Here is a 20692-nt window from a genome sequence, read left to right as displayed (position 1 = left end):
TCAAAGTTGACCGAAGGTTGAAATTTTGGCACTTATCGTTATTTATATGGAAATATTTCAAAACTGATAAAAGTTACAATCATGAGTATTTTTTGTTGTATTCTAAATGAAATTGCGCACATTTTCATATATAATACTTCATGTAACGGATAATTTAAAACGGTGCAAAAATTATGTCAAAGTGACGAAATAATTTTTGAGATGTGTCACTGATACTTTTTAGTGCGAAAGGAAAGAAATTCGCGCCTGCGTAACGATTGTAAACAAAGCAACGCCTTGATCCGTGAACTCCCAACATCCCCCAAGGCGCGTGATTCAAAAGTTTTTGGCTGGTAGGCCTATAAGTATTTTTCCGCGAATTTTAAAAAAAACTTTTTTGAGTCTACGTATGGTACGTCCATTCGGAAATTGGGGGAGATTTTGACTCGGTATAATACGTCCATTCGGCGTTTAAGGGTTAATAAGAAAGACAAAAAGAAAAGGCGTGATTCATCTTCTTCCTCAATAAGAAAGACAAAAAGAAAAGGCGTGATTCATCTTCTTCCTCTAGCTCGGCGTCATTGTTAAGTTCGATGACGTCACGGCGTGTACCAGTCAAGCGTTGGAGGATACTGGATTTCACGACCGTTTCTCAGGCCAAGAGGAGAAGAGTGAATTCTTCTTCATCTTCGGGCCAGAACGGTCACATCCCAGTCAGCAAGAAGTCAGTGGCTGGTAAGCTCAAAGCTAGTGGGTGAAGCCGTTTACAAGAGTCCGAACGAGCGAGAGTGTCGACGGCCGATGGGATGACGGCCGACGCTGAGTTGCCAGTAGAGACTTTAAAGAGTCAAAGAAAATCTACAGTGTCGTTGGCGAAATCGGGGTTGGGGGCGAAAAGTGCAGCAACGGATAGAGCACAGATACTGGTTTCGCCTGTAAGACTGTTTAAAATATGGAGAAAAGATGATAAGGCTCCTGTTAAAAGGTCGAAAAATAGCGAGTTGACAACCTCGTCTGATACGTTGGTGGAAGGCGTTGCTGCCTAAATGAAAGATCAAGGGTGAATTCTCCGACGGTCGCTGGAGACGATATTAATCGTCATGGAGAGGAAGTGAGCTCGTTCTCTTGCGGACAGTTCGGGATCGAGTCGTCGGCGGTCAGCAGAGATCAAAGAAGCCGCGGCCGTAGTGGCAGACGGCCACGAAGCACCCGGACATTTGTCAGGGGATAGAAGTGAGATAGCGTCTCCTGTGGCTGAGCACAGTACGCTAGAACCGGAGGAAGGAGAGAACCAAGAGTTTCTGGCTTTGTATGCCGAGGTGATTGATCTGATTCGTCAATTCAATAACCTTTCAGAGAGAACGGAAACACCTGCCAGTATGCTTCCTTTGGGGATTGACATGGCGTTTGGGTTGAAAAAGGATACCAAGGTGTTGTATGAATTACCTTGTTTAAATCATGCGGAGTCCGTTTTACAACACATAAACGCACGGATTGTGGGAAGGGATAATTCCTTAAGATCGAATAGATCGTTTAAGTTTATCCCACCTCCAATAATGAAACATAGAAAATATTATACAACACCGAGGGTTCCTTTACTGTCTAGACAAATTAACCCAAATGTGGTAAGGTTAAGGCCTGGATTAACCTTAGATCAAGTGAAAATGGAATGCCCTTCGATGACTTGCCAAGAGGCTGCTACATTAGAAGCAAAAGCTTCTTCTGTCTTTCAGACTGCTTCTTGGTTGGATCTTTGGTCGACAGCAGTTGCAAAGATTGCATCCTCAGAAGTGACGAGGAAGGTAGTGGATGAATCAATGTTCATTAGATTACTACAATCAGGTGCCAAAGCAATTGCGTACTTGACAAATTTAAGTGCCAATGTTTAAGCAAATATCCTCGGAAGAAGCCAGTGAGGCATAACATCCCTAATAGAGCAACAAGACCCTCTTCCCCAAAGAAATGAACTCATCAGCCCTTTCACAATAGAAATAACAGAGGAAGGGGGATTAGGGGAAGAGGAAGGGGCTCAAGACGATAGGATAGGCGCCTCTCATCACTCAGCCACACCAGTAGGGGGTTACCTGGCAAATCACTGGAAGGTGTGGCAGAGAAAGTTTTCGAGTACAAAGTTCTGTGCTTTGGATTGACAACATCTCCTCAAGTTTTTACAAGTGTTCACTCGCGTGTCGACATGGGCGCATGCTCAGGGGATCTGGCTATTAAGATATCTAGACGATTGGCGGGTGATAGCAAAGTCCAGAGAGAAATTACTCAGGGACAGGGCGACCCTTCTACGGTTTTGTCACAGCTTAGGCATTGTGATAAATCAGGAGAAGTCTCGGTTGGATCTAAGTCAACGGCTGTTGTATCTGGGAATGGTTATATTATTTATATTATAGACACAATAAAAGCCAAAGTATTCCCGACAGACCAGAGAGTAGAGAAATGCAAACAAGTGGTGAATGCCTTTCTGGAAAAACAAACACAGCCAGCAAAACAGTGGCAGGTAGTACTGGGAGTTCTAGCTTCCTTGGAGAAGCTAGTACCACAAGGGAAGTTACACCTTCGATCTCTACAATGGAGGATGAAGGAGTTCTAGTCTCCAATAGTAGATCACCCGTACGAGCAGATTCCCTTGTCGGCAGAAGTGAGGAAAGACTTGCTGTGGTGGGTGAAGGACAGCAATCTGACAGTGGTTGGTTCCCCTTCAGCAACCCTCCCCGAATCTCCTGCTGTTCTCAGATGTGTCACTAGAAGGTTGGGGAGCGCATATGGAGGAGCTGATGGTTTCAGCAAAATGGAGCGGCGAGGACAGAAAACTCCATATAAACGTGCTGGAGCTAAAAGCAGCATTTCTAGCACTACAGGAATTCCGGGAGAGGGTGCAGGGGCATTTAGTGGTTTTGATGTCAGACAACCCCACAGTAGAACCTTACATAAACAAACAAGGAGGTCTAGTGTCTCGACAGTTACATTTGATGACAGTTCAACTTCTTCAGTGGGCTGTAGAGAACGTAGTAGACATCAGGGCCAGATATATTCCGGAAAAAAGAAACGTAGTGGCCAACAAGTTGAGCCGCAGGGATCAGATCCTGGGAATGGAGTGGTCCTTGCACCAACGAGTAGTGGACAGAATGCTCAGGTTGTGGAAAAGGCCGATCATAGACCTATTCGCAACCAGGTACAACAAAAAGTTGGGAGTGTATAGTTTGGTAGTCCCGGATGTAGAGGCAGTAGCAGAAGATGCTCTACAACACCCATGGGACAATCTGGACGTCTACGCATTTCCTCCATTTTGTCTAATCCGTCAGGTTCTGAACAGGGTAATGCAGTCTCAGAACCTTAGAATGACCCTGGTAGCTCCATTATGGCCGAAGGCGGAATGGTTTCCGGACCTCTTGGAACTCCTGATAGACGTGCCAAGAGAGTTCCCCCATGGAACAACCTGCTATGTCAGCCGCACGTGGAGAGGTACCACCGGTTGGTGAAGTCCCTATCACTTCACGGGTGGAGACTGTTGAGTATCTCTTGCGACCAAGAGGGTTTTTGCAAAAAGCAGCAGAGCACATGGCAGGAAATATCAGAAAGTCATCAGCAGCAGTATACCAAGGAAAATGGTCAGCATACTGTGATTGGTGTCGTAGAGGGAACTTGTCTCCACTCGGTACCACTATTCAGCAATTAGCAGGACAGAAAGGCACATGTCTGTGTCTGCGGTGAAGGGGTACAGGGCGGCTCTAGCCTCGGTCTTACGCATGAAAGGTGTGGACATTTCATCTTCATGGGAGTTGGCTATGTTTATGAAGAGCTTTGAGGAGTCATGTTCACCAAATGAACTGAAAGCCTCAGATTGGGATTTGACCATAGTACTGAGTAGTCTGACAAATCCCCCCTACAAACCACTAGGGCAGTCCACAGATAGGAGCCTGACCCTGAAGACAGTCTTCTTATTGGCCCTAGCTTCAACCAAAAAGGTGGGGGAACTACATGGCTTGTCATCTATTGTAAAGCATTGGAGAGGTTGGAAGTCAATGGCATTCGAGTTTGTACCAGAATTCGTGGCCAAGACTCAAAACCCATCAATAGTGGACGGCAGATTTGACTTTTTCCATACCTTCTCTGGCAGGTTTTGTAGATAATGACAAAGATGAGATGCTTCTGTGTCCCGTCAGGGTAACAAGAGAGTACTTAAGGAGGACAAGGCACCTCAGGCCGGGGTGCAGGAGGTTGTTCGTAAGTACAGGACGGAACAAAAAGGAAGTGTCCAGAAATACAATATCGTTTTGGCTAAGAGAAATGATCAGGAATGCCTACATGACAGAAGACAAGGGGTCAGATAGCCAGGAGAGGGCTAGGGCTCATGACTTTAGAGGCTTGATTGCTTCTTTGGCATTCAAGAAGGATATGTCTGTGGAGAGAATTCTGAAAGCTGGTGTTTGGAAACGCCAAACGACTTTCACTTCCTTTTATTTAAAAAACGTTCCCCACAGATCCTTGGATACCTTTTCCTTGGGTCTAGTGGTGGCGGCCCAGCAAGTGGTATAGCTCATCCAGTACCCCTGGCAGGTCAGTTTGTGTCTAGTCTAAGATGAAGGTATGAAAGTAGAATGAATGGGATGACTGGTCTTTTTTCTTTACTACTTTCTTTCTACTCTACTCCTTTACCTATGGGCAGTATGAAGGAGAGTACGATCATGAGCTGGAATGGACTAGATGCAAGTGAGGTGGTCAGCCATACTGTAAAGTTATGTTAGAGTATAGTATACTTTTCAGTAGCAACACACCCCTCTTGGTAATAAGGAAGGGAGGGGTGATGGTAGATCCAGATACAAGGGACAAGAGTTGTTTATGTGAATGGAGGGTCCTCTATTTCCCCATAGTTTATAAACCATGGCATGATACTAGCACCCAATGAGGGAAACCAATAGATTTCCTTATATCTTTGATTCAAAGGTTTATAGTTCATTCTCTTAGAATGCTCCTAATATTCGGAAATGGATTTAGGTGGCAAACTCCCTGTCAGTTAGAGACTTACCTCCCTCCAATAAGTAAGTCTATCCTAATGTTAAGACCGAAGGTTTGTTTCGTTTATGAACAAATGACAAATTTGTAAATAATTTGTATTTTTCATAACTAACAAACCTGAGGTCTTAATAGTTTAAGGCCCACCTCGAACCACCCCTCTAGCAGTCTTAACTGGGTTGGAAGTATAACTGGCGGGTCGGTCACACGACGCCGAGGGCATTCTGGGTATACATGCCCCGTGACCTGGTATAGATGCCAATAGTCCCTGGATCACACAAGTTTAATTTAATTCTACCGGTTTCCAGCTTGGCGCTAGTTAATCCTAATGTTAAGACCTCAGGTTTGTTAGTTATGAAAAATAAAAATTAGTTACAAATTTGTCATTTTTGGAAAGCTGTAAAATAGTATATGGTCCATATCTGTTACTTATTTTTATGTAGTTTTAATAAAGTAAGTTTGGAGTAGTCATGTATAGTATGTATACTGTTTATAAAAGAATGAATGAAGGAAATTATGCCTGTATATCATACAATTTTATAATAAGTATTACATTATGGTTAAATGAACAGTAAATATTTTTCTACAGATGCAAGAAAGTTCCACAGTGCAGTATACAAAGTCCGCCAGGGTAAAGAAGCTTCTGTGTTTAGTGAGAGAACAGATGATGCTAGTGCTGTCCAGTATTTTCAGGTTAGGGGTTCAATATTATTGGCATACATAGTTCATTTGTTTATTTATTGTCATAAATCATGAACTGGAATGCTGTAATGACAGTTGCTTTTAAGTTTTATCTAATATTTTCTTTTTCTTTCCAGTTTTATAGTTATTTATCACAACAACAGAATATGATGCAGGTAAGAACAAACTATTGTTTTTTCATTGTTTGAAATCAGTGATGTAACAAACTGTAGTAATATGTAGACATTTTACTTATAAGTTTATCTAATATTATCTAAATTGGTTGTCAAATGAGTTTGTTATGTTTTATAATGTTTAGTCTTCATTCTTTTCTTCATGATCTTAACCTCTTTAAATTCACCAATACATATCCACATTAAATACCTGTTTATTTCACCAGGATTATATTCGAACTGGTACCTATCAGCGTGCAATATTGTCAAACATGAGTGACTTCAGAGATAAAATTGTCCTTGATGTAGGGGCAGGGTCTGGTATTCTTTCATTCTTCGCTGCGCAGGCTGGGGCACGGAAAGTTTACGCTGTTGAAGCATCTTCGATGGCTCAACATTGTGAGGTAAATTTTGCTTTGCCAAATTTATTAGTTTTGTATTCGTAACTTACCAAGTAATTGCAAAGCTAAAACTTTAAAAAGTACCAGCAGCTAAAAATTCTGAAATTCATGGTAGCAATTCTTTTGGAAAAAAGAGGAACAACTGAGCAGAAAGAACCAATTTGTTTATGTCGGCTCTTGGCGACAGTCGTGAGCAACAGCAGTGGTTTTGAAATTCTCTTCATTGATTTTGTGGGATTTTATCGCAAATTGGTGAAGTGTTTTGTTTACGGTAGCCTTTAGGCAATTAGATATACAGTAGAGCCTCGGATCTCGACTCTAATTCGTTCCAAAAGGAGCGTCAAAATTCGATTATTTCGAGATGTGAATCAAGTTTTCCCATAAGAAATAACTGAAAATGGATTAATCCCTTCTTGACCACCAGTTATTATCCTACCTTTGTCTATTTATACAATACTCTTCTTCTTCCCAGCTTGTTCCCATTTTTATATGGGGTCGCCGTTTCGGATGAGCCGTTTCCATCTATTTCTATCTTGTGCTTCTGCCTCATCAATTCCCTTCTCATTAAGTCTCCTCTCACACAGTCCTTCCATCTCTTTCTTGGTCTCCCTCTTTTTCTTCTTCCTTGCACCTCCACCCCCATAGTATGTCTCCCAGCGTGGTCCTCATCTCTCCTCAACAGGTGTCCATACCATCGCAGCCTCCCCTCCTGCACTTTCTTTGATACTTCCACCACCTTAGTTGACCCCCTTATGTAGTCATTTCTGATCCTATCCACTCTTGTTACCCCAGACATCCACCTAAGCATTCTCATTTCTGCCACATCCATCTTCTTCTGCTCTGCTTTTCTCATGCTTGCTGTTTCCGTACCATACAGCATTGCTGTTCTTACCACCGTCTTGTGAAATTTTCCTTTTAACCAAAGCGGCACTCTTTTGTCACAAAGAACTCCCGAGGCCGCTCTCCAGTTGTTCCAGCCTGCCTGTACCCGATGTTTTACTTCTTCTTCCATACTTCCTCCAGCGTTAACAAAAGATCCCAAATACTTAAACTTATCAACTCTCCTTATTTGCTCTCCACCAAGCTGAATACTTTCTCTATCATCCCCCTCAGTGGTGGTACACATATATTCTGTCTTGGATCTACTTATTCTCATTCCTCTGTCCTCCAGTACTTGTCTCCATCTTTCCAATTTCACTTCCAGATCTTCCCTGCTCTCTGCACACAGAACAATATCATCCGCATACAATATGTTCCATGGTACTGTCTCCCTTACTTCCTCTATTATAACATCCATCACTATGTTAAAGATAAATGGGCTCAGAGCCGACCCCTGGTGTAATCCTACTCTCACATCAAAACCTTCTGTCTCCCCAACACTGCTCCTCACTCTGGTAAATACATTCCGGTACATCTCTTGTATCAATTGCACATACTTCTCTGGCACCATCTTCTCCCTCAGGCTCCTCCATACCTCTTGTCTCGGGACTCGGTCATAAGCCTTTTCAAGGTCAATGAATACCATATGTAGGTCCCTTTGTCTTTCCCCGAATTTCTCCATTATTTGCCTCAGACAAAATATACCATCTGTTGTTCCCCTTCCCTTCATAAATCCCATCTGCTCTTTACCTATTTGTACTTCTTCTCTCAGTCTAGCATCTATCATCCTTTCCAGTATCTTCAAAGTGTGGGACATCAATTTAATGCCCCTATTATTACCACACTCTTGGACATCGCCTTTCCCTTTAAAAATTGGGATCAATATACTCCCACGCCACTCATTTGGTATCTTTTCCTGTTCAAGGATCTTTATCATAAGATCGTACAGTATATCCACTCCTTCATCTCCTAATGCTTTCCATGCCTCCACCGGGATCATGTCTGGTCCGGTTGCCTTCCCATTCTTCATCTTCTTCAGTGCATTTAGTACCTCTTGCCTAGAAAACCTCATTACCATGCCAATGTTCACTTGCCCATCCTCTCTTATTAGTCTATTATTTTCTTCATTTAACAACTGTTCGAAATATTCTTTCCATCTCTTCACAATGTCTTCCTCCTTTTTAAGCACTACACCCTCTTGATCCTTTATTTGTTTGATATGTGTTATATCTTTGGTGCTCTTATTTCTAGCCTTTGATAGCTTGATCATCTTCTTAAATCCTTCCTTTGTCCCCAGCTCATTATACACATCATCATACGACTTTGCTTTAGCTTGGGCTACCACCTTTTTCACCACCTTGTTTTTCTCTCTGTACCTATTTCTGTCTTCCACTGACTGTGACTCTTCCCATCTTTTCTTTGCCTCCTTCTTATCTTTTACTACTTTCTCAATGTCTTCATCCCACCACCCACTCTCCTTTTCTTCCCATATGATACCAGATGTCCTCCTAGCAGTTCCTTTCCATGCCTTCTTATTACTGCTGCATTTCGTGCCCACCATTCTTGAACATCTTCAATCCCTATATCAATATCCTCCAAAACCCTCCTCTTTAACTCTCTCTTCTTATCCCCTTCCTTCTGTAATTCGTACCATTTAATTTTCCTTATCCCTTTAGCTTTGGTTTTTCTTTCCCTTTTCAACTTCAAGTCCATACATAGCAGCCTGTGTTGGGGGGCTACATGGTCGCCTGGAATAACTTTGCAGTTCTTGACCTCCACCAGATTTATCCTTTTATACAAGAAGTAGTCTATCTGGGAGAATCTTCCCCCACTCCTATATGTTATTAGGTGTTCCCTTTTCTTCTCAAAGAATGTGTTTACTATTGCCATGTCGAATGACACAGCAAAGTCCACTACACTCTCTCCTTCTGTGTTTCTCTCCCCAATTCCATGGCCCCCATGCACCCGCCCAATCGCCTCATTTTCACTTCCGACATGGCCATTCAAATCTGCCCCAACTATCACCCTCTCATGCTCTTCCAGTTCTTGCATTATTCCATCCATGTCTCTCCAGAAATTTCCCTTCTCTTCTTCTGTGCAACCAACTTGTGGTGCATATGCGCTTATAATATTCAGAATCTCTCCTCCATAACATATCTTCAATCTGATGATACGGTCATTCTTTCTATGCACTTCTATTACCGAGTTCTTTAGTTCACTAGACAGTACTATGCCAACTCCATTTCTACCTTGTTTATTTGCTCCACTATAATATAGCTTATATCCATCTCCCAACTCTTTAGCTTTATTTCCTTTCCACCGCGTTTCTTGCACACACACATCTACTTTCTTTTCTCTCATCAAGTCAGCCAATTCTCTACCTCTCCCAGTCATGGACCCAACATTTAGCTGACATACTCTGAACCCAATGTGAGCTCGCTTCTTTAGCTGCACCCGCTCCTGATGCAGTAGCCCTCGCCTTACCACAGAGTTAGGGCGATGTCTCTGTGCGTCGTTTACGGAGTACGCCCTAGCATTACCTCTTTCCATATTTCGGCTCATTCCATTTTTGGTTTTGGCACAGATTTTTACAGCCGGATGCCCTTCCTGACACCAACCCTCCCTATTTATCCGGGCTTGGGACCGGCACCCATAAGGACTTGGTTGCCCCCCCAGGTGGCTAGGTTGTCTATTTATACAATACATTACATGTAAAATACAGCTAACTAAGTTTAGTGTTAAATGAATATCATATTAACTTATATGTATACTACTTTTAAATGTATAATATACTGTATAAAAGAAAAATGGTCTACGTCCATCTGATTGTTGACCGAGAGTGCCATAGGCTGCCTAGGTGACTATGCAAGTAGACTGTAGTGTAGTGGGTAAGCACAAAACGTGTTGCTAACATAATAAAACATTGAAAAGCATGTCTAATTATTACAATGAATTAATAAACTATTAAAATTAAACCCAATTTATATTTATCAAGAATTTACGAAAAATTGGCTACATTAAGTCGGCCGGATGTGGCATGAAAGGATGGACCATAGCGCAGCCCTGGTGGCTTATAGCGGGACTATGGTAGTAAACAAACCATATTGTCGATATAAACCTATAAACGTTTACGTTCAGTATTACAGTCGACTGTAATACTGTATACAAAATCACTTTCAAACTATCTTTTAGTTAAATGTTATGATATAAAGTTTTTGTTTCCGTAAAATATCCTTATAAAACAGGAGCGTCTTTTACTATGGCAAATTTTGTCTAATATCAGGGCTGGTTTCAAGGTTATTGGACTAAGAAAAATAATTATGGTACATGGTAAATATATACACATATAAGTAAAAGAATCGTCTTAATTTCTATAATTACTATACCATTACTTACGTACCAGCATCTCTTGAGTTTAATATCAGGCTAACCTCTTTACGAGGACACTTACAAACTAAGCCTACAGATTGCGTTCATTTCTGCGCACACGTTACATATGTAAACTGGTGTTATTTTCAAATCTCGTACTTAAACATTGACGTATTTTTATAGTAAACAAAAGAATAATCATAATTTCTGTAACTACTATGCGTACCACAGCGGCTTCTCTGATTTAAACTAAGGCTAACCTCTTCTTCACCAGCAAGCTTAACAAAGCTTAGAGATTGAGTTCGCTACCGAACCACACACACGTTACATGGTTTCACTACCAAATCTCACGTAAACATCGATGTATTTTTACAGTAGACATAAAAGAAGTCATAATTTCTGTAACTACTACGTATACCATAGCGGCTTCTCGTAATTATAAACTAAGGCTAACCTCTTCTTTACCAGCCAGCTTAATAAAGCTTGAAGATTGTGTTGCTACCGAACCACACGTGTTACGTATGTAACAGTAGTTTCACTACCAAATCTCACATGTAAACATCGACTTATTTTTACACTAAGGCTAACCTCTTCTTGACCAGCAAGCTTAATAAAGCTTAAAGATTGCGTTGCTACTGAACCGCACACGTTACGTAGGTAACAGTGGTTTCACTACCAAATCTCGCACGAAAACATTGATGTATTTTTACAGTAGACATAAAAGAATCGACTTGATTTCTATAATTACTGTATACCATAGCGGCTTCTGAGTTAATTTAAGGCTAACCTCTTCTATACTGGCAAGCTTAAAAAGCTTAGATTGCGTTGCTACCGAACCGAACATGTCACGCATGTAACAGTGTTTTCACTACCAAATCTCACATGTAAACATTGACGTATTACAGTAGGCATAAAAGAATCGTCTTAATTACTACGCATATATATGCCATAGTGGCTTCTCTGATTTAAGCTATGGCTAACATCTTATTTACCGGCAAGCTTAACAAAGCTCAAAGATTGCATTCGCTACCAAACCGCACATGTAACCTACGTACGTAACATTGCCTTCACTCCAAACCTAACATTTAAATACGTATCGCATTTGCTACTGAAATGCACGCCTCATGTGTGAGCATTGTCTTATAGGGGAGAGGATAGACGAAACTTAAGGTTTATTTTGGAGTTGGGAATGGAGGAAACATTTTGATAGAAGGAAAACGTGAGATGCCATGCAAACACTTTTCCTCTTTGCCTTGTGTGAAGTGGCTGTCTTGGAACCCATCATGATAAAAGAGGTAACTGCGTATACAGTAAATATCGCCGAAAAAGCAAATGAAATGCGCACAAGGTGTGCGAGACACGTGTTTGACTGTTTGTTAACAGTAGCTGCAGACTTTAAACTATGCTAAGAGTGGCGTCACCAGTGTTACCAACGAGTTTTGCTAAATTATGCTAGTTGGTCCAAGTCAGATGTACACTAAATAGCAAGAATATACATTAGGGCCTCGATAATCACGGGGGATAGGGCCCAGAACCCCCCGTGATAAGTAAATACCCATGTTATCCTGATACCACCCCTAAAAATTGCTTTAAACTGCCTACTTTAATAATTAACCCACCCAAGACCACTATTTCAATGTTTATAACTGCCTACTTTAGTTCAAGCACCAAATATGTCTTCAACTATCACCTTAAAATAATTCAAGACAGTTTCAAAGTTATTCTTTCCTATCTTCAATTTCCCCTTCATCAGATCAGCAAACAAAAGTATATTACCTAACAATTCCTTTCCATTTTCATGATTTGGCTGCTGCACCAAACTAAAAGTACATAGTATATCTATTTTGTGAATGAACATATTTATGATAAAAAAACATGATTTACTGTAAAGATTACAGCACCCAACTATAATATTAATGTATAAACAGCAAAATACAGCAATAAAAATCTAGTTTTGTCTTTTGTTTACGTTTAGAATCAGCTGATGGACGTTTATTACCGAAAGAATTATTTTGGAAAACAATTTAGTTGCCAAAAGAAATGAATTTATTAATGGAATTATTATTATCATTAACTTTGTACATAATAGTTTATGGTATTATGATTCAGTAATTCATATTTTATTGAGTGAGAGTAACTGTTGAATAGCTTGAGAGACCAGCTTAGGACGAGCGTACTCTTACTAGTTTAGCTCGAGAAATACATAATGAAATTTGTATTTGAAATATTTTTATGGTGATAAGAAATGAAACATAGATAGTGATAAGATATTCTCTTGTATACTGTTATAATGTGATAATCATTGAGTCAACTATAAAAGTTGTATTGAAACAGTTTCGTAAATCACAGAAAGAATAAAAGACCTTTTTGTTCTTTTATTACGATAATAATAGATCAGTATTATAGTTTTTTCTGCAAGTGATAAAAGAGAGAGAGAGAGAGAGAAATTTGCTATTTACATTCATAGTATTGGAACATTTGTAAATGAGTGTATCCTAAAAATCATTTAGTTATGAAAAGAAGAAGAAAACACAGTAATTAGTGAATCTTGCTCTATGATAAAATTCGCGAGTTTTGGTTAATTTTCCGGGATACGTAAGTATTGGGGCTCCACAAAAAAGTAAGTGATTTATGACAGAATTTAGAGGATACTTACGTAAAAATACATCGGTAGTTTGTTGAACGGTGTAACCACTATCATATTGTGTACGAACGAGACTAGGTTTGGTGACATCATGGTGGTCATACGTATCTTTTTCGTGAACGAATATACATTTATGATTAAAAAAATAGTTACTGTACTGCTGAGAGTACCATACTGTAATATTAATGTAATCACATCAAACTAAAGTAATCGTTGCATGCTGTAAAAATATAGTGTATTTTTGTCTTTTGAAAAATGCATTCCCCAAGGAATTATTCCTTGAAGAAGCTTTTTATTATGAAGATATGCCAATAATATATAAGATATGCGTTTTATTATGAATATAATTATGACAATAATACATAAGGTAAAATGGATTTATTACGTTTAAGCTTCGCCGCCGATCACAAACAACAATACGATAATCTATGACAATTATCGTTTGTATGACTGCCGTGTTTGATTACGTTATACCAAAACAATAAAGAAGTTCGAATTGAAAATTAATGTTTTCCTAAATGTTATTACTACTGTAATTACAATAATACTATTAACGTTTCTAAAAGGTTAAGAATGACAAAGGTGCTGTTAAGTGTAACTCAATGTTTACATTTCTGCTGGCCGCTCAACTACAAGTTGATGTCAATGATGTGGGATTATTCCATGAATAGGCTACATATTATGAAGACATGCCAATAATATATAAGGTGAGAATGGTTTTATTACCTTTAATATCAGTTAATATTTAATATCATAATGTGAATCTGTTCATGCATTTGTTGGTTATCGGAACCGGACGAGGCTTAGCCTACCAGGGATTCATACCAGTGATAGGTATAGACTGAGAAGTGGTCCAAGGAAAACCCGTGATTAACTGAATCCGTGATTGCTGATCTGTGACTAAGCGAGGCCCCACTGTATGCCAAATGTGGTGCAATTTTATGCCTGAATTATGCTGTTAATCTATCACTATCTCATTTTTCTAATGCATTTGAACTAATACAATGATGTAATGGAAATTTAAAACATTTATATATCAGGTGAAATGTTACAAATGACGCATTGCAGTAGTATAACTCTTTATTTGGTGATCTTTACATGTTAGCAAACTCGAAATAAAGCACCATTTTTCTTTAACAGATCACATCTGCAATTACTAGTATACGATTTGAAAAATGTGTGGAGATCACTTTGGAAGTTATTCAACATTTTGATATCTCTACTAATAAATTAAAACTAAAAAAGGAAAACAAATAAGTCTCTACTCATGAAGAAAAACAAATTTTAATTATTACTGCATCATTATCATGCCACTGAGACTATTTCCTTTAACAGAGACACTATTTCCTTTAACAGGTCACATACACAATTAATAAATACTTGAAAAATGTGTGAAAATTACTTCAAATATAAAATTTCGATATCAACTAAAAAATTAAAATTAAAATAGGAAAACAAACAAACCCTACTCAAGAAGAAAAACATACGTACATATTACTGATCATTATCATGCCACTGAACCACCATTTTTCTTTAACAAATCACATACACAATTAATAAATGCTTGAAAATTCTTTGAAAATCACTTTAGATAATTAAAATTTGATAACTTAAAAAAATAAAGCTTAAAAAAGGAAAAAAATCAACTTTACTCATGAAGAAAAAACATTATTCACACTTTACTGATCGTTTGTCATGCCACTGTGGGTATTTATATTCACAGAATTTAACATTCCTTAGTTGGGTTCAAACTTAGCAATCAACTCGTTTGTTAATGCTGCTTTTGAGGCAATTTCACAATGAAGATACATATATTAACTATGGCTTTGTATGAAATTGAGGAATTTTCTGCACTTTATTTAAAATTTTAGTAAAAATACATAATAAAATTTTACTGAAACCCTAAGTATGAAAGAATTTATGCTTAAGCTCCAATTCCTGGGTCAAATTATGGTAAAAAAAACATGAAATTATGTTACATTTGGTAACACTGGATGACGCCAACTAGCGGCGGCTGGCGGAAACAGTTTTGTTTACAAACGTCATATGATCTGAGGGTCGGAATCTGGGTTTTTGTATGAACACCGATACAAAGTCTATAGGAAATTTAGTGGCGAAATCCGATTATGTCGGGTTCTAATACGGTCGTGAGCCGGGCCTGTACTGTACAGGGTTTTCTCAGGAAATAGTGACTTTTCTAGATAAAGACTTGCTTTTCAACTTGATAGTTTAAAGATGTCTAACTCAAGTTTGACAAGTATTCGTTATTCCAACTAGACTTAGTTCAGCGAAGTATGATTCACACACTAAATGTGCATCTGGCAGGGGACAAGTGTGTGTTCAGCTAGTATGACTTGTGTTGAGTGTAAGGATTGGAAAATTTTAAAACTCTCATTTGAATAAACTAGAGAACGACAGAAAGAGAAAAGCAACTGCTAGGGACAAGAATTTAACCAGTCTGGAAACTGCTAAATCTCATGCTGAAATACTTGCCGTTTCTCTCTTTCATCCCCCATTAACAGTCCAGCCTCTCTTCACCCTAACTGTGAAGCCAGCTCCCACACTCCTGAACCCAATGCCATTGCCATTCTTGAGACAAAATTATACATGTTAGTGAACACAGTAGCTCAAATTGGGGCTTCTGTAAAAGCTTTTAATGGTAAATAAAATCTTGTGAGTGATATTAAAGTGACAGTGGAGGAGCTGGCTTCTCGGCCCACTGATTCTCCTGGGCAAAGGTCCATAGCACACTCCTCTGCACCAGCGAGAAGCTATACTGGAAACCCAAGGGAGGTTGGTGGGGTCTGGCCCTAGGGAGGTGACCCCTTCAGTTGCACGTACCGCTAACACCCAAGTGTCAACAGATAGTCAGGAGAAAGGTGTATTTCGTGAAATGCATCATCTTTCGGCTAGTTCCGATAATTTGAGCCCGGAACAGAGGCGGTAATGGTGCAACAGTGGTAAGTCAAGACCACTGAAGAGGTCAGAAGTGCTTCGCACCCCTCAGATGCCTTGTAAGTTAGTGAGAGAAGCTGTTCCTTCATGTAGTTTTTGGGACAGCCCGGAGTTTCCAATGAAAGTTCAGACAAACGGCAAGTGATGGTGAAACGCAAACCTGTGGTAACACCTATTTGTTCCGACACGGCATACAAACCTTCGGTCCTTTTACAATAGGAAGATACTAGCGGCAGCTGGATAGGTCGTAAGCTTTCGAACAAGGGGTTCGGTAGTTAACTGCTTGTCCGACAGGCGCGCGCGCGCGACTGGGAGGTAAACAAACCACTTTTGCTTTCGGCCTCACAGTGGATGGACGTGTGTGTTCGCTCTCTGCCCGCTGCTCGTCGTTTGCTTTCTAGTTTGTTTGTAATTGTGTATGAAAGAGCTTGTAAGTACAGTTATTCTCTCTTATCATATTAATTACGCTGCAATTGAATTATGATGGAATCTCCCCGCCTCGCTACCCCAAGGAGACTTTGCCCGGGTACCGAAGGGCGCAAATGCGGGAAGTTCAGATCATTCCCCGAGATTGACCCTCATGTTTTGTGTGCTCGGTGCCGGGGGCGCGAATGCACCCGGGCCGAGCCCTGTGATGTTTGTATTGACTGGTCGGAGGCGCAGTGGACATTGTATGAGGGCAGGAAGAAGCGAAGGCCTGCAAAGGAGTCGTCGGAAAGCTCTCCCGCGACTCCTTTGGTGACGGACACTTCGTCTTCTTTCCTGCCGCCCGCTCAACTTCCACGTCTCGCGCCTTCCCCTTCGGGGGCGGTGTCTAGGTCCTTCTCCTCTCCCGATGTGTCGAGTGTGGAGGAGGGCGCTAGATACCCCGACGTAGAGTTGTACTCTGGGTCCTCTATCCGCTCGTCTTCGCGCGAGCGGGTAGAGGATCCTCCTAATCACCCGACTTTTGCCTCCTCAGGTGCGGTTGCCGTGAAGGATGACCTCGGACAGGTGTGGCATCGTTGGGACTGCAGGGCGTGCCGAGTGTCCAGGGGCTGCTCTATCATCTCGCTGGCTCCGTGGCGGTTACGCATGCTACGGTCACAACCACCACCACGACCCTGACAACACCTGGCTACGCGTCACCTCCTCACCTGGTGTACACCCAGCACGCGGTCTCTGTAACACCCACAACATCGGTGCAGGGCCAGTCGCCGTAACTCGGGGGAGTGTGATGCCGCCACCTGGGTTTGCCGTGCTGCCGCGACCGGACTTCATGTGCCCGAAGAGCTCGCCCCTGGACCTCCCACCGGTACCAGAGATGACGTCTGTGCCGTTGGTTCGACCAGCTGTATCTGCCGTACCTGCCGTGACCACCGCTGCTGTTCCTGTTCCTGATCCTGCCGTGTCTGCTGCCGTTCCTGTGATGCTCGCACCTGCTGATGTTGTTCCCGTTCCTGGCGCCGCTGCTCCCGATGCTGGTCTGTTCGGACAGGTACGTCCGGGCCCTGTTGCTTCGGCAACAGCAGCCCCGGCTCCGTCCTGGATGACAGACCTGACGTCGGTCCTGAGGAGGTTGACGAAGAAGAAGAAAGAAGAGGAGGAAGGTGTCGTCGTCGTCTTCATCGTCTTCTTCGTCGTCGTCGTCTGCCGCCTCTTCCCCTTCTTCTTCTAAGGCTCCCCCGCCTAAGAAGAAGAAGGTCGCCTCCCCCCCCCCTAAGAAGTCTCCTTCGGGAGCTTCTAAGGGCCCGTCTCGCTCTGGTGAGACGGGGGGTTCTTCCGCTGGTCGCCCTGCTCCTTCGGGAGCAGGACCCGTCTCTTCTCCCGCAAGGAAGAAGACTACGGGGACCAGAGGGGTGCCGGCTAACACCGGCACTTCCTCACCTGCTGTCAGTGGTTCGGCCACAGCAGCAGGATCCGGCTCGGCCGCTCGTTCGCGAGAGGTACCGAGTGTACGGTCGCCTACCAGCGACCGTGCAGCCAGGAACCAGACCTCTGAGTCCGCTCAGCGTCAGGTTCACGGCACGGAGCGGAAGACTGGTGACAGCCGCTCACGCGACTCTCACCAGACCAGCTCTCGCTCTCGCGGCGAGCAGCTGGCTACCCGGGCGGACGTGACGGTCCATGACCGGCCACGGGCTGAGGCTGGGAAGAGGTCCCCCCGTTCGCCGGCACCAGCCACGGCTGGTACCAGCGAACTGACGCACCGTGAGGACACGCACCGGTCTCACCGTGACAGTGGAGCTCGCCGGTCGCCTGACCGTCGCTCTCACAGAGAGCGATCGGGTACGGCAACCAGCACCAGCTCCTCTGACACACGAGACCGGGGCCGCTGTTCTCGGTCCAGCCGTTCTCCACAGCGAGACGGCTCGACTAGGTCTGCAGCTCGATCGCCACCGCGGGTTGACGATCGCCTGCAGTCCTCCAAGCCCGCTGGTTCTGCCAGTGAGCGAGGAGAGAGCGTCAGGTCTGCCTCTCCCATACCTTCAACCTCCTCGGGTTACACCGGGAGGGGCGAGGTACTGAGGAGTGATCGTGAAGGGTGCGCCCTTCAGGATCCCGCCACGTCGTCGTACGTACCAGGCTCGGTTCTCGGACCAGCCAGGTCTTACGCACAGGTGGTTGGAGGAGACCGAGAGGGGGCTGTCGCTGCTCCTCTCCTTGAGGGAGGAGGGTCTCGGGAGGTGCTCCTGTTTGAGGGACTGGACGGTCCGACTCCACAGGATGCAGTCACTCCTGAGATCCAGAGGAACTTTGCCGAGGTTATTGCGCTGATTCGTCAGCACAACGACCTCGGGGAAGGATCGCCGCTCCCACCATCCGAGCCCACGTCCCGGCTCGAGTCGTTCTGGGGCCCGAAGAGGGAACCTAGACCGACGGTGGGTTTGCCGCGGTCAGAGCTGGCTGACTCAGTGCTGGACCAAGTTGAATCGCTTGTCTCTGGACAGGACGGTTCACTGAAGTCTGGCAGGTCTAGCAAGCTACTTCCACCTCCTCTGCTACGACAGCGGCGGTTTTACGTGCCATCTGAAGATCCGATGCCGCCCAAACAGGTGAACCCGGAGTTAGCGAGGCTGACTCCGGGTGTGTCTCTGCAACAGCTCCTGTCCGAGAACCTGTGGTTCTCGCAGCAAGAGGCACTAGGCCTGGAATCTACCGCCATGGCAGCTTTCCAGGCCGTCTCCTGGCTAGATCTGTGGTCCCTCACAGTATCTAAGGTCGCAGCCAACTCCGGGGGAATTTCTCCCGAAGATGACTCGGCCTTCAGGAGACTTTGCCAGTCTGGGGGAAGAGCCATCTCTTTCCTTGCCCACCAGACGGTGAACCTGTGGGCCAACCTGGTTCTCCGACGAAGGGACGCTGTCCTTACTCGGGTTTCCAGGGCGGCCGGGCGTGAAGCGGCATTGGGACTTCGAAACACCGGACCTTTACGGAGTTCCACGTCTCTCTTCCCAGGAGAGATGGTGGACGCTGCGGTGGACAGACGGCGCACTGAGGACAGTGACCGTCTGGTTCACCAGGCAGTCTCGAAGGCTTCTGGGCAGCCTCGGACTGCGGCCAAGTCTAAGAGCTCGGCTAGCGCTTCCTCGGCTGCTAAGACGGTTGCTGCGTCGAAGCCCCGAGGAATGACTCTGTCTTCTTCGACTTCTAGCAAGGGGGGCCGTAACCAGCCCTCCTCCCAGCCCTCCTCATCCCGTGGAGGCTCTGGGAAGAAGTCGAAGAAAGGGGGGAAACGCTAGGGACGGCGTTCCCCCTCACCTGCTGACCGGAAGTGGGGGGGTGCCTGGCCAGCCATTGGGCAACTTGGCAGCGCTACGGCGCCGAGACCTGGGAGTTGTAGTATGTCCTTCGGGAGGGATATCTATTACCCTTCGAATCTCGGCCACCCCTCACCTCCAACCCGGTCCAACAGCAGTCATACGTCCCCGGGTCACCGAAGGACGTAGCACCTCAGACAGGAGATCAAGACCATGCTGAGCAAGAGAGCTGTAGAGATCGTCACGGATCAGTCACCGGGCTTTTACAGTCGACTCTTCCTGGTGGAAAAAGTCTACGGGAGGCTGGCCGCCCGGTGATAGATCTCTCTCCCCTGAACCGGTTTGTTCGCCAGACCCGGTTCACGATGGAGACGGCACGCTCAGTGCTCGAACTCCATCAGGGAGAACGATTTCATGCTTTCAGTGGACTTGAAGGATGCGTATTTCCAAATACCCATCATCAGTCCTCCAGAAAGTACCTCCGCTTCATCCTCGACGGGAACGGTATAAACCAGTTCAGGGCACTGTGCTTTGGTCTCTCAACCGCCCCACAGGTGTTCACGCGAGTGTTCACTCTGGTGTCTGCTTGGGCCCATTCGCACGGGATACGTCTGATGAGGTATCTCGACGATTGGTTAGTCCTGGCGAGCTCCCGCTCGCAGTTGCTACAGGACAGGGATCGGCTGCTCGAGTTCTGTCGCGATCTGGGGATCGTTGTGAACTTCGAGAAGTCCGATCTCGAGCCCAAGCAGAGGATGAAGTACCTGGGTATGCTGATCGACACGGTAGCAGGGCGAGTCTTCCCCGCAGACTCGCGGATCAGCAGATTCAGGGAGGCAGCCAACC

The 20692-nt window shown here is 43.9% G+C and overlaps 1 protein-coding gene across 1 annotated transcript in view; it reads left to right on the top strand.

The window, feature by feature from the left end:
* Positions 1 to 20692, top strand: part of LOC135203426 (histone-arginine methyltransferase CARMER-like) — a 261863-nt gene that overhangs the window by 10847 nt on the left and 230324 nt on the right. Inside the window, exons 3-5 of the mRNA XM_064233154.1 lie at positions 5594 to 5697; positions 5823 to 5861; positions 6086 to 6262. Of these exons, the coding sequence (XP_064089224.1) occupies positions 5594 to 5697; positions 5823 to 5861; positions 6086 to 6262 (320 nt within the window). The remainder of the gene's footprint in view (positions 1 to 5593; positions 5698 to 5822; positions 5862 to 6085; positions 6263 to 20692) is intronic.

This window comes from Macrobrachium nipponense, chromosome 36 (genome assembly GCF_015104395.2).
Source record: "Macrobrachium nipponense isolate FS-2020 chromosome 36, ASM1510439v2, whole genome shotgun sequence".
In the NCBI taxonomy this organism is placed as follows: domain Eukaryota; kingdom Metazoa; phylum Arthropoda; class Malacostraca; order Decapoda; family Palaemonidae; genus Macrobrachium; species Macrobrachium nipponense.
The sequence above is the reverse complement of the archived record's forward strand: the minus strand, read 5'-3'. Positions and strand labels throughout refer to the sequence as shown.